The 15,025-nt window shown below is 32.1% G+C and overlaps 1 protein-coding gene across 3 annotated transcripts in view; it reads left to right on the forward strand.

The window, feature by feature from the left end:
• The window catches only part of LOC110092769 (NLR family CARD domain-containing protein 3), a 35,989-nt gene extending 21,618 nt beyond the window's left edge, over positions 1-14,371 (forward strand). For 2 of the 3 annotated variants that reach the window (XM_028701435.1, XM_028701437.1), the window contains exons 5-17: positions 7,900-7,974; positions 8,079-8,162; positions 8,255-8,316; positions 8,465-8,534; positions 8,921-8,996; positions 9,108-9,238; positions 9,339-9,398; positions 11,559-11,633; positions 11,713-11,817; positions 11,886-11,981; positions 13,322-13,402; positions 13,496-13,597; positions 14,039-14,371. In XM_028701435.1, the coding sequence (XP_028557268.1) occupies positions 7,900-7,974; positions 8,079-8,162; positions 8,255-8,316; positions 8,465-8,534; positions 8,921-8,996; positions 9,108-9,238; positions 9,339-9,398; positions 11,559-11,633; positions 11,713-11,817; positions 11,886-11,981; positions 13,322-13,402; positions 13,496-13,597; positions 14,039-14,107 (1,086 nt within the window). In that variant the 3' untranslated portion in view covers positions 14,108-14,371. The remainder of the gene's footprint in view (positions 1-7,899; positions 7,975-8,078; positions 8,163-8,254; positions 8,317-8,464; positions 8,535-8,920; positions 8,997-9,107; positions 9,239-9,338; positions 9,399-11,558; positions 11,634-11,712; positions 11,818-11,885; positions 11,982-13,321; positions 13,403-13,495; positions 13,598-14,038) is intronic. The other variant, XM_028701436.1, reaches the window with a different exon arrangement.
• The last annotated feature ends 654 nt before the right edge of the window (positions 14,372-15,025 follow it).

The following is a 15,025-nucleotide window of genomic DNA, read 5'->3' on the forward strand; positions in this document are numbered from 1 at the left end:
TAGGATAATAAAGTCATTAAAGTCAATTGTATTTTCACATTCTTCGTTAAAAAATTTAACAAAATACCTCATCTACCTTTGTTGAATATTATCTTATCAGAAAAGTACTTTTTGATCTTCATCCTTAATACACTTCACTTGAATTAAATCCTTACTACTCCTATCTCTTTGTTTGGCTAATTTATACATATATCTTTCTCCTTCCTTAGTATCTAATCTATTATATAAATCATTAAAAGCAAAGCTCTTTGCATCACAAATAGCTTTCTTAGATTCCTTATGAGCCTCTTTATAACTTTCCCAATTATCAGAACTTTTACATCTAAACCAATTTTTATAACAAATTTTCTTATTTTTAATCTTTTCTTGCACATTTGGATTCCACTACTAACTATTTTTACTATTAGGAGCTTTTCCCTTCGAAACTCCAAGCACATCTTTTGCAATATTCTTAATATCACAAGTCACTTTTTCTCGCATAATATTGACATCCTCATGAACAAACAGAATCTTAAGATATAAAATCTTACTTTCAAAAATAGTTTTGTTAATATTCTTTAAATACCCTCATCTAATTCTAGAAAATCATTTTATTTTATTTTTTATTTTTTGATCCTTTATCTTAAAGTCCAAAACTAATAATCGATATTCGGTATATAAATTTTCACTCGGAATAACTTTATAATCTTTGCAATCTAAATGATTTAATTTTCTTATAAGAAAATAATCAATCAGCGTTTCACTATATCCATTTTTATAAGTGATAAGATGCTCATATCTTTTCTTAAATAAGGTATTAGCTATTAAGCCTTCCAAAATTTACCTCGGAACTTAGTCAGTTAAAACTCCCTCGCCGAATAAGAAGAGCGAGCGGAGGCCGAGGCCGAATTTTCGGAGCCCACAGTCGTTCAAAACCTATGGCCACCATGGATGTTTTTAAAATCATCTACCTCTCTACCAACATATCCATTTAAATCTCATCCAATAAAAATTCTATCTTCAAGAGGTATATTTTGTATTAATTCTTCTAAGTCATTCCAAAATTGATGATTCCTCTAAAAGAAAATTTGACAAGGCAACATGCAATGGAATCCTAAAAGATCATATGATGCAACGTCAAGACAAAGGTCATGGACAATGAGATAAACCAAGGCGTAGCATCAAGATTTGAGTCATTCAGTTGCACAACTCTCTAGACAAAGGCCATAGACAAACTATAATATCTTTAAAATCTTCAGAAAATAATTAATAAGCTTAATTTAAATTTTCTTTTTTTTTTAATTTTTTTAATTATTTTTTTAATTTAAGTTTTCTTGATGTGTCAGTTGGTTAAATCGTTCAACGAAGCAAAATTATTTTAAAATCTCATGATTTCAGGACCACTTTACTTGTCAAATTTGCCAATTTTAATTTTCATGTTTTTAAAAGCTTTAAATTTTATTTTATTAAACTAATTTGTTTTCCTTTGTTAGAATAAGCTGTCAATAACGTAATAATTTTTATTTGGCTTTTAAGGCTTTTCAAAGTTATCTAGGCTTGGAAAAGGCCTATAAATAGGACATTGTTTTGTGCTTTTGAATCTATTGAATAAAATTTATTTTTTACTTGTGCAAATTTTGTATTAAAAGGTTTTGTAGTTGATCTACTTTTTAGTGAAACTAGGCTAATTTTCATGAGTTTTGGTAAGTTCTTAGTTATTTTTTCCTACCCTCACTCCTCAACACAATTGTCAATCTCCTCTACATAACATCAATCCTTAAACACACAAAACCTCTTCAATACTCTCCAAACATTCCCTCCTATGCCTCATAATCTTTATGGTTTTAACTCCTCAATAAACCTAAGATACTCTAGCTAAAATCCTAAAAAAAAGAGAGAATGTCATGTTATTAACAGCCTAATTAAAAATATCACATCTAACTAAATTGATTTAAATCCTTAAAAACACCTAACATTAACTCACTAACATCCTAAATACCCTTTTCACCACCATTTTCCTCTATGAAAACTTTCCTTTTTAATACCTAGAAGTTTCATTATCCAATCTTTCCAAATCCTAAATACCCTTTTCACCACCACCATCATAAGGAGACACTAGTCAATTTGTTTCCTTTATCATAAATATCCTGTAGACCCGACATTGTATTAGTATTAGAGAAAAAAGAGTGAGGTTATGGCCTACTTACTCTTACCATAAAGATAAATAAGAAAGCAGAAGCATTGTGGACCCAATAACCCTCAACCCAGAAGTCCCTCTAATGACCTACTTACTCTTACCATAATTAATATTAAACATTTAGATTTCAAAATATTGAAGATAAACAAGAAAATCAGCCATATCTTTGTGTTCCTACGCTGCTCTTCTCTTCTATTTGCTATTTTTACTTCCAAGGCGTATCAACTATATGAGTTACCATCAACAATTATTTCAGACAAAAAAATGCTTGATTTGTTTTGTGTTTTTGAAAATACTATATGAACTTTTTGGGACAGTACTAAAATTTGCATCTACATTCTACCGTAAAATAGATAGTCAGACGTAAGTTATTAATAGATCTTTAGACAACTTGCCAAAGCATTTGATTGGAAAGAATATTGGCTCTTGAAACTTGCATTTATCTACTTTTGAGTTTGCATACAACAATACTTTTTTTAGAACAACTCACCGTGAAAATTAAATGATTTTTGTATTTTACAAATATCTTGTGTTCCAAACCCCATTTATGCTTTTCGTGATGGTTGTCTGTAATGGTCTGGAATTATCTATAGATAAAAATATTTTAAGTTTGATTGCTGATCGAGGACCTTCTGGTCAAGAAGTTAATCATCAGTAGTGCTATGGGAGAGTGGTCCATGTTTTATTAATTTAGGAAGTTTAGAAGTTATGGTTCTTTAGGTCGAGTGGTCCATGTTTTATTAATTTAGGAAGTTTAGAAGTTATGGTTCTTTAGGTCCAAGGTGTTACTATTTCTAAATAGAATGTAATGGTTCTGTAGATTGGCTAGCAAATGAGGTTGTTTGGTTGAAAAACGAGGTAGTGTTGACAGATGAAGAATAAATGGTTCTTTAATGGGCATTATAACTCTTTACAAATAGGGCTACCCATATTTTAGAGGCTGATTTTCTTGGGGAGAGTTTTTATGTTCTCATTAGATTTGATTTTTTGTTCTTTTGTGAAACTATAGTTTGCGTCCCTGATGTATATGATATTGCTGTTCTAACAATATATTGGTTGTGCTCAGTTTATCCCCTGCTTAGACATAGGCAATGCTTTTTTAAGGAAAAAGTATTACAATTCAAATATGAAAGGTCATTCTATTCAGCTGACATTATTGAGAGCTAATAATTAAAGTATAAAATTGATTGATTATGTGAGGCCTATGAATAAGTACATAAGGGATACAATTAGTAAATAAATAAAGAGAACATACCACCAATTATGAGGATATTAAATTACATATAATAACTTTCTAGTACTATGAGCTATACTTATTCGTCTATACTAAGCTGGAGTATCTGTTAACTATTAGCAGTAGGTTGTTATGTGAAAAAAAAAAAGTTGGTTCTTTAGAAACTTAATGAAGATATATATCACTTGCTTTGTACTGGACATTAGAACTTCAATTTTGTGAAAAGCATAATATCTCGAATGAAATAACAATCTACTTGAACATATAATTTATTTTTAAAAAATAGGATTGCTATTAATATATATGACAACACAATTATTTCATTATCGAGTTGAAAGTTTTAGTAGCAGAGAATTTAAAAACTCTTAAAAAAGTTTTAACTAACATTATTTCACATGGAGAATGAGCCAAACTTTGTATTCTTCTTCAATATTTGAGTTGAACACAATAATATATTTCTTGCTTTTTCAAAACACAATATTTCCTCTAATAAAGATGCAACATCCTGAGGTTGGCTTTCAATCATCAACTAACCCAAAGAATTTAATGTTCAGATTCTTAAATTTAGTATATGCAATTCTTTCTCCGGAGACTTTTTGATATGTGTGAGTCGTAGAATTGCTTCTCAATACTTTTTCTTTGGACATTGTATGTTCTAACTTACTATTCCGATGAAAAGGGAGATGTCCAGTTTGGTAGTAGTCTAATAAGTCAATTTACTAACTAATATTTGATATTAAAATGGATCATCAAGAGATTCATCATAATCAAGTGTGACCTGATTCTCCATAGGATTGTCAATAGGATTACAACCAAGGGTATTAATTTTTCCAAGAAGGTTAGTAGCAGATTTCCTTCGTGAAAGCGACGTTCCCTTTTTTACTACAGGCAAATTAAATTTCAAGTAAGTACTTAGATCATACTAAATCTTTGATTATAAAGCACTTTTGCAAATAACATTTTATCTCAAGGATATTGTGATGTCATCATCATAGATTGTTAGTATGATGAATCTTGTAGGAGTATGCTTGATGAAGATAAAGTGATTCATAGTACCGATGCAAAGATCAATCTCAACCAGAACTTTATAAAGTTTGTCAAACAATGTTCGTAGACTTTGTCAAACCATGTTCGTAGACTTTGTTTGAGGACATTTATAACCTTCCATAGAAATGGCACTTAGTTCTCCCCCTGAGCATCATGTTGGAGGTTTGCTCCATATAAATGTCTTCATATAAATCATCTTAAAGGAAATAATTGCTTGCATCTACTTATAGCATAACCAAACTTTAACTGATGGCCTTAAACAAAATGATTTCGACAAAGTTTATGCAAGTAGTTTAGGAGAATATATAAAAATAATTAATCTTATGAATATGAATTTTAGTGAATCCTTTATAAACCAATCAAAATGTTGAAGTAATTCATTGATCAATCAGGATGAAATTTGATTGTGAACGCCCATTTATATGTTATGATTTGATTGCAAATAATGGGACAATCAAATCATTGTTATGACAATTCAAAAGAGCACTTATTTCAACGCGGATGGCTGATTTTCATAAAGGATGTTGTAATGCTTCTAGATATGTTCTGGGAATAGAGATAAATATAGAGACAAGACAATACGAAACGAAGTGGATAATTGACTACAAGAAATACTAGGAGTGAATATAGTGAGAAATACATTGTCTTTTACCATTATGGTAACGAAGAATAATAGGAATATGCTAGTCAGGTGTCTCAATGAGTGGTGGATGCTTATTTGAGTTTAACAATATGGTGGGAAGTGTTGGCATGTCTTTAGCACCTCCGCCAATCATCAAGGATGATAAGAGAATACTGTAAAGGTGGAGAGAGAGGTGAAAGATTACATGAATATACATAAGAGGCACTTGAGTAGGATGACTTAGTTGATAGTACTAATGGAAATGAGTAATAGTGTAAGAAAGAACAAAGGAGCATTAATCATTAGGTGCATTGGTTTCAATATCTTCACCAATCATCTTTGTTGAGGTGAGATCCCAAAAGGTACATTAGGAGGGATAAAACTTGTAGAATAATTATATGACATAATAAGAAAATGAATAAAAAATTCATTTATAAAATTATGGGTTGCCTAGGGAGTTACCATGCTTTTACCTAGTCATGGAGAATGGAGACCTATCTTCCATAATCATGGTAGGAAGGAAAGTCGTGTATAGAGGAGATAAGTTTGTTGTTGCCTGTCTTATGGAAAAGACACCTGAATCTAGAACCTCGAACATACCTAAGTGGATAGCTCCAACAGGTCCAACATGAGAAGCAGATGCAAAATTTTGTGGTATTCCAATGTAGGATAAGTGGATAGGAGAAAATCCTACATAACCTTTTCTGTATAATGAAATAGGGTTTTGGAGGGAAGAAAATTTTCAAGTCTATTGCTAAGTGAGAATAACATAATTTAAAATTTTTAATTTGGATAACTTAATGGAATGATCATTAATTAGAGGAGAAATATTAAGATAAGATAATTTGTTTTGGGAACCAACAAGAAACCCCCTTGACCACAAGAGGAAATTGGTTCCATTGAATTTTATAGAAGTATCCACGGTGATAGAGATTTTTTCATAATGTAGTGGAAGCTAAGAGGCCATGATACTGAATAAGATAGAGCCATGATACCATCTAAGATAGGGACTAAGTAGATGAAAGGATGTTAGATCATCATCCACGAAACATTGATGAGTAGTGGAGAGGTTTGAAAGATCAGTGGGTAGCATGTGAAGCCAAGTTAACACAAAAGCACTGGTGAGGATGATAATAGTATTCATGATGGTTAGACACAATGATGTAGGTGAGAGGTGAGGGATGTTTAAAATGTAGGTGAGAGGTGAGGGATGTTTAAAATGTAGGTGTGCGTAGGAATCAATGGCAACAAGCACAAGTGGAGTTTGTAGTGAAGCTGAAGGTAGGCAAGCAGGCCAGCATTTGGTGGGGACTCAAGCGAAATATTAGAGGGTTGAGTGTTCGTGCAGAAGAAAGTTGCATGCTAGCAAGTGAGCTTGTGGAGGAAAGCTACATGCAATTGAGCTAAGGAAGCTGCATGCACAGAATTGGTGGGAGGGGCTTAGTGAGCCCAACATGGGAAGGGGCATGAGCAGGTTATGTGGAATTGGGAGTGTGGCTAGGTTTTTTTCTACTTTGACACATGTTAAGAGTATATAATTGCACCATTTTTTTTATTAAATATATGGGGCATATAAATGGGCATGCAAGATGATGTGCTAAGGAACCAAATATGAGAGAATAATACTCTAATTATGAGGATATTAAACTATATATAATCACCTTTTAATATATTAGGAACCCTACTTAATTTGTCTATACTACTTAATACATCAACAAATGTATTTTTGAGTTATTGCGTTAAATTTATAAATTATATTTTTGTTCATTGCATTCAAATTTTCATTAGAAAGTGAGATCTTTTTGGATGATATGATGGGTGAAATGTTGCAAACACACACACACACACACACATATATATATATATATTCAAATTTTTATCTCTTTATATTTTATAGAATATTGTGTGATAGAAAAATACCCCTCAAACTTAAGGGAAAATTCTATAAGATGGTGGTGACATCTGTAAAACTTTTTGGCCAAAATATTGGCCATTAAAAGAGCATCATAAAATTAAGTGTTGTAGAGATGAGAATGCTTAGGTGGATGAGTGGCTTCACTCTTAGAGATGAAATGCAAAATGACCATGTATGTGAAAAGGTTAGGGTAGCTCCAGTTGCAGATAAAATTAGAGAGAGTCATCTTAGATGGTTTGGTCACATAAAATGTCATCCTTCTGATGGCCGGTTCGAAGAGTAGTTGTATTAGATTTGGCCTATGTTAGAAGAAGTTGAGGTAGACCTAAAATGACTCTGTTAGAAAAATGGGAAAAAGATCAAAATGCTCCATTGACTCTTTTTGAAAAGTCAAAATAGCCCCTGACTATATTAAAGAATGATTTTGGTCCCTTAAGTCTTTAAAACATAACTAAAATAGTCTCATTTTGAGACTATTTTATTCATTTTTAAGGAGTTAAGCGAACAAAATAGTAATTTAATATCGTTAGGAACCATTGTAGTGACGTAGTCTTTCATAAAGAGTTAAGGGGCCATTTTGGTTATTTTCTATTAGAAAAATATTAGAAATGACTTCTTTTTTATTAGATTTAACTGAGAATTCAACTCTGAATAGAACAAAATGGAGAAAAATGATTCATATACCTGACACCACGCAGTTGGATAAAGGTTTGATGTTGTTGTTATATATTTTACAAAAGCTGTCATGTTTTTATTGTTTCATTTCTGTCTATAATTTTGTCAAATTACTGTATGAAATAGGTTATGCCTCTTAAAATGCATGTAAAACGCTTAATGTTGATTTGTTTCTCTTTCTTCATTAACAATCTTTTTTCTATTGAGGGGAAAATAATTCGTGTCTGCAGTATCTTTCTGATATTTTGATGGGGAATAGTGGGATCCAGAAGCTCCAGCTTAACAGTACCGGTATTAGCGACGAGGTTAGTTGACTTAGTTTATTTAAGAATGTTTGTTTTAGCCTTTGTCGTAATTTATGGAGGTTACTTCATTTTGAATATGATATGCTTTATAAATGATCATGCAGGGGGCAAAGGATATTGCAGAGCTGCTAAAAAATAATTCAACATTACGTGTTTTAGAGCTTAACAACAATATGATTGAATTTTCTGTATCTACTCTAGCTTCTCATATTTGAAATTTGGAAGTTCCATTGAAATTAATAATTCACAAAATAAATTTGATTTTTGGAAACGTTATTAGGGATTTGCTGGTCTTGCTGGAGCACTTCATGAAAACAACTCTATTAGATCGATACATCTCAAGTTAGTGATGCTTTCACTTTTTTCTAATGCTAGTTCTTACTTTTGATCAGTATGAAATGTTCAAGTTTCTTTATTGTTTGTTTTACTTACATTTTAATTTTAACGATTTTATTCGTTAAAATTATTCTCGTTCTTTTTGTGAATCTAGTGGCAATTATGGGGGCGCACTTGGAGTAGCAAGCTTGGGCAAAGGCATTGAAGGAAACAAATCTTTAAGGGTATTAATTTTCCTAGTCTAGATTCTACTTAGTTTATGATAACGATCCGATGTGAGAATTACAATGGTATTAAATTGTTTTATGTATAATGTTGAATGCCTTGCTTAACATTACGTAGGCACTGATTAATTTATTTTTCCATTCAAAGTCCTTTTAACCACAATCACTATGATATTTGTTATGGCTAGCCTTGTCCTTGAAATATTTATTCAATTTTTTCAACATCCTTTTTCAACCCAGGATTTAATTCCTGGTCCTAAAACTTTATTTAAAGCCATTCTGACTCTCCATAGTGGGATTTGACCTGTTTTGTTAAACTAAAAGCGTGTGCTGCAAAATGTTGTTTCTATTGCTAAAAGAGTTTTCCTGGAATTTATTTCTTGTAGGAACTTCATTTACATGGCAATAATATGGGTAATGAGGGTGTCCGAGCACTAGTGTCAGGCTTATCTTCCCACAGAGGTGTGCGATTCATTTCTTAGGGATTTTACCCTTCTGATTCTACCATTCTATCAGGCTGTTTCATTCTAGAGATCTATGTACTTTTGACTTAAATGTTCATATGGTTTTCAGGAAAAATAACACTTTTGGACTTGGGGAATAATGATATTGATCCAAAAGGTGCTTTCCATGTTGCTAATTATATCAAGAAAACAAAATCCTTGCTATGGCTGAACCTTTACATGAATGACATTGGTGATGAGGTATATAAAGAAATCTTATTATCCATTTCATACGGGCACTTTAGATCATATTCTCACTTCTATTATGCCTCATTTTAAAATAATTTGCAATCATAAAAAGGGGGCTGAAACGATTGCTGATGCCTTGAAGCAGAATCGGACGATAACTACAATAGATTTGGTGAGTTATAGTACTTACCTTTAATCTTGTGCATCTATTCAAGGGTTTTTTTTTTTCTTTCCTGATACGTTAGAAACATGCTGTAAATTACTTAAAAATGTTCAGAATACTGAGATGCATGAAATTTTTCATTAGCAAAAAAAAAAAAAAGAAAGAAAATGTTATTTAACACCGAAGGCCTTCTTATGGCATATATTGCGAGGCTCTTGAAGAAGGAAAATCACATCCTTTGTTTTTGCACATTTAAAGTCTGTTCGATGAAATCTTATTATCTTTTTGAGAATTAGCAATTGCTGACTGAATATGAAGGCAATATGCAGCACTTGTTACACCAAAATTTGCTATTGATAGCACATTTGATTATCGAATATAGCTCCACTACTTAACAGATACCAGATATCCAAGTTTATTAGGTTCTTTTCGATGAATTCTTACTATCTTACTTATACTGGCAAAATGTTGACTTGATATGATGGCAATATGCGATGCCAGTTACACCAATTTAGTTGCTAACACAATTGATTACCGAGCAAGCACCTTTGAAGTACTGCTTTGCAGATAATATTAAAGTTTGTAAGTTGCCATTGGTCATTACTAAGCCTAATTTTTCAGTAGAAATCTATTACATAACCATGTTTGGGCACAAGTTAATAATTATCTTAAATTTTCGGTTTCTATTTAGTCAGGTGTTTCTTAAACTTAAGTTGAAAGGACTTTCCTTTTTTTTTTCTCTTGCTTTCAGCGCATCATTTGCAAGAGGATGTACCTTGGTGTATGCTTTTTGCTAATGATATTCTTCTTGTTGATAAGACTAGAGAGGGAGTTGAAGGTAAACTTGAATTATGAAGGTCAACCTTAGAGTCTAAAGGTTATCACTTGAGTAGATCTAAAATGGAATATATGGAGTGTAATTTTAGTAGTAATAGACCTAGTGAGGGGATTGTGACTTTTGGCGTTCAAGTCATTAATAAGAGTAAACTTTTTAGATATCGTGAATCTATTTTTCAGAGTGATGGTGAAATAGATGGGGATATTATAAGTAGAATTCAAGTTGGATGGTTGAAGTGGAGGAATGCATCGGGCTTGTTTTGTGATAAAAAAGTACCCCTCAAACTTAAAGGAAAATTCTATAAGATGGTGGTGAGGCCTGCAATGATTTATGGTGTCGAATGTTGGCCATTAAAAGAGAAGCATAATACTATGTTAAGTGTGGCAGAGATGAGGATGCTCAGGTGGTTGAGTGGCTTTACCCTTAGAGATAGGATACGAAATGATCATATACGTGAAAAGGTTGGAGTAGCTCCAGTAGAAGATAAGATTTGAGAGAGTCGCCTTAGATGGTTTGCTCACATAGAACGACAGCCTTCTGATGCCCTGGTTAGGAAAGTAGAGGTATTAGATTTGACTTATGTTAAGAAAGCTAGATGCAGACCTAAAAAGACTTCGTTAGAAAATATTAGAAACGGTTTTTCTTTATTAAATTTAAACGAGAATTTGACTTTTAATAGGGCACAATGGAGAAAAAGGATTCATGTAGCTGACTCCACGTAGTGGGATAAAGGCTTGATGTTGTTGTGTTATTGTTGCTTTCTGCGCATCATGAAAAGATTGTTGTTAGTTAGTTTAAGATAATTATTTTTGCTTGATTTAGTTTGGTCCGTTTTGAACGGAGATAAATGATCTGTTTACGGTGAAGTAACTTACTTAATAGGCTGCAATTTAAGGAGAATTCGTGGTAGTTATGTCGGTAGGGTTTTTGGCTAATCCAAATTGTTAGATAATGTTTATTATTATTATTTTTTTCTTTTAAGACTTTTGGAAGTATTCTGTAAGAGGAAGCAAATTGTAGTTTTATTAGAAGATACATTTTTATTCCAATTATTTTATTAATTGAAAGGCTCAACAGCAACTGCAGATAAGTGGGCACATGGATAGTTAAAATGAGGCGGGCACACGGCCAGTTACAGATCAAATTCCATATAGGGAGTTAGTGAATATTTAATTTAAAGGTCACAAGTCAGATGCGAACTTGTGACCTCCATCCTAAAATCCGAGAACATATAGTTTGAGCAACAGCTCTTTGCTAGCAGAAATCTATATTTAACTGTCTTCCATTCACAATCTCAAATCATGATGTTTCCTTTTCTTTGATTTCCTAAGGGCGGTAACAACATCCATGCAAGTGGAGTTAGCGAGATAGCCCAAGTATTAAAAGACAATTCGATCATCACTACAGTGAGTCATTTAACATGGTTGTCCCCCAATGTAAATTTTTATATTTGATCCATAGACCAATTCTTTTTCCCTGTTTCAGTTGGAACTAGGTTACAACCCAATTGGGCCTGATGGAGCAAGGGCTCTCTGTGATATTATCAAGTTCCATGGAAAACTAGAAACTCTAAAACTTGGTTGGTGCCAGGTATTCTCTTGCTCAAAATATTTGTTTTATGCTATATCCTAGTTTCACATTATTTTATCACCTTCCAGATTGGAGCAAAAGGAGTGGAATACGTTGCAGATGCTTTGAAGTACAACACCACATTATCAACCCTTGATTTGCGGGCAAATGGGTTGGGAGATGATGTAAGAGTTTTTAAATGTAAACTTACCTTTATCTTTTTTCATTTATGTTGGAAAATGTTCTTTGTTGACTTGTTACAAATTAAAAACCACTTATTTACTTCGTTAATATGCTACGACAACAACGACAACAACATTAAGCCTTTATCCCACTAAATTGGGTTAGCTACATGAATCTATTTTTTCCATTGTCTCGTTCTAATCAAAATCTCATTTAAATATATTTAAAAAAGGTAATTTTTAATAGGTTCTAACCAGGCCCTTTTAGGTTTACCTCTACCTTTTTTAACATAGGCCAAACCTAAAACATCTCACTCTTCTAACCGGGTCATCGAAAGGTTGGCATTTTATGCGCTCAAACCATCTTAAGATGACTCTCTTTAAGAGTGATGCTACTCATCAATCAGAGCGTTCTCATCTCTACAACATTTAACTTAATTTTATGCTTTTCTTTTAATTGCCAACACTCTGCGCCATAAAGCATTGCAGGTCTCACCACCATCTTATAAGTTTTTTTCCTTAATTTTGGGGGTACTTTTCTATCACACAACAGGTACCATGCTTGCCTTATTTATATTGAGAGTATTATGGTCACTAAAGTCATTCTCACAATCTTTAATAAAAAGTTTATCGAAATATCTCATCCACCTTTGTTGAATATCCTCGTCTAATAAAAGCTTTTTTTATCCCCATCTTTAATGCTCTTCATTTGAACTAAATTCTTACTTTTCCTATGTCTTGCTTACCTAATTTATATATACATCATTCTCCATCCTTAGTATCTAATATATTATATAAATCATTAAAAGTTTTTTTTTTTTTTGCATCATATATTGCTTTCGTAGACTTCTTATGAGTCACTCTATATCTTTTCCAATTTTTAAAACTATTACATCTAAACCAATTTTTATAATAAATCATTTTATTTTTATTTTTTCTTACACATTTTGATTCCACCAATTATTAATACAACGTATTAACGGATTTATGTCATATATATATATATATATATATATATATTAAATTTATATATATATATATATTAGATTCATATTATGATTATTCAACAAATTTTACTCTTAATGCCAACTACTTAATTCAACTTTTCAATTTTCTCACTTAGATTTTGGACCTAACAACAATAGTGTTTCATTAATCTATATGCTAGTAAAAATATATGTATATGATGACAAGAAGAGAGGAAAAAAAAAAGAAAATATAATAAAGTTAAATTTCCTCAAGAATAAAGAAATATTACACTAATGAATACTATATATTGCTACCATTAATGTTAATTAAGTTATGAACTCTTAACAGATTCTCTATTCACTCCATTCCTGCAGGGTGCAATCTGCTTAGCACGCAGCTTGAAAATTGTTAATGAGGCATTGACATCTCTTGATCTGGGTTTCAATGAGATCAGAGTACGAAGATTTACTTCATGTTTTTCTAAAACTGACAGCTGAATGATTTGCCATGATAATCATATGTTTTTGTGAACCATAAATTCAAAATAGGATACTGGAGCATTTGCGCTAGCCCAAGCACTCAAGGCAAATGAGGATCTTGCTGTCACGTCGCTAAACCTTGCGAGTAACTTTTTGACCAAATATGGGCAGGTATGCTGTCGTTGCAAGGACTACTTTTGTTATCTATTTGGTATGTTTATTGGGTACGAATTTTTCATAGTTGAAGGGGAATTGGGCCATATAGTTCCAATGATTGAGATAGGTTCCCATAAAATCAGACGGTTATCGCTAGAAGTTGATGGGATCAATCTTAACTTCTGAAAATGCATCATAAATTGTTGAGGGGTTAACCATGGTATGTTTAACCCCTAAACTATTATGAATCATGCAATACACTTCCAACTGCTTTGATTAGTTCCAGTAAATACCGAAGTAACGTATCTCTAGAGTTGATTGAATCAATCTTGATCATTGAAAATTTATCACACCTTGAGGGATTAACTGCATGGGATAGATAACCCCTACCCTAAACTATAGAGGATCTGCACCCCGCATGCTTCTTCTTTTTACCTTTCTTATAAAAAAATGCAGGTGGCTTTAACCGAGGCTCGAGATCATGTATATGAGATGAGTGAGAAGGAGATCAGCATCTATTTCTAGCTGTCATCATCCTTTTCAGTTTCTTCCCCCATTTTTGTGAGGACTAGGAGTATATACCTACAGAATTTGTTACATTCATATCCTACATGGTAGGCTTTACTGAGGAAACATGTGAAATAGATGTAAGGAACAGTTGGTTAGTATAACTTATAATCTATATGGTTTTGGTTTTGGTTTTGCTAAACGTTCTTTTGCCAGCTTTCTTGTAAAATGTATATTTTTTCTTTACAAGCAAGTTATACTTTCTGGGTGTTCTGTGCTCCACGTTTGCTATTTAATCTTCTAAGTTTGTGAAAGATATATGGAAGGATTGTGCACAATCTTTGTAGGATTTTGGTGTTATGAAATAAATTTGATGAATTTCCTAATAGAGTATTTAAGCCAAATGAACCAATCAATCATTATGCAATTACATTATTAGCTCTATTAATGATTAATAGATTATTAATATTATTTTTTGATTCTTTGGCCATTTTGGCTTCGTTTGGGATAGCTTTTTTATTGCTTCTTAAAGCAGTTAAAAAGCTGCTTTAAGAAACAGTAGAAAAGCCACATGGAAGCCTTAAGCATCTATCATTTGTTCTGCAGCATCGGATCAAAATGCTTGTAAACTTACAATATACCTTGTGAAGTTTGCAAATTATTGTACTTTGATGGTTCTCAAGCTTCTGGAAAGTAGAAAATAGCAATTGAAAGAATGAAGATGCTGCTGCAAGAAAGGAGCTTAGAGAATTTCAGGGCTTTTTTATGTTTGAAAAAAATCAAATAGTTTTTTTTTATCACGCATAGGATGTTATGTATGATTTTATTTATAAATAAATACAATGGATTTAATTGAATCAAATTTATAAATTATTTTTGACATTATTAAAAAAACTACTTATTTAATTTTATTTTAATATTAATTAAAAATAATTA

The sequence above is a fragment of the Dendrobium catenatum genome, unplaced genomic scaffold (genome assembly GCF_001605985.2).
Source record: "Dendrobium catenatum unplaced genomic scaffold, ASM160598v2 fragScaff_scaffold_1704, whole genome shotgun sequence".
Lineage (NCBI taxonomy): Eukaryota > Viridiplantae > Streptophyta > Magnoliopsida > Asparagales > Orchidaceae > Dendrobium > Dendrobium catenatum.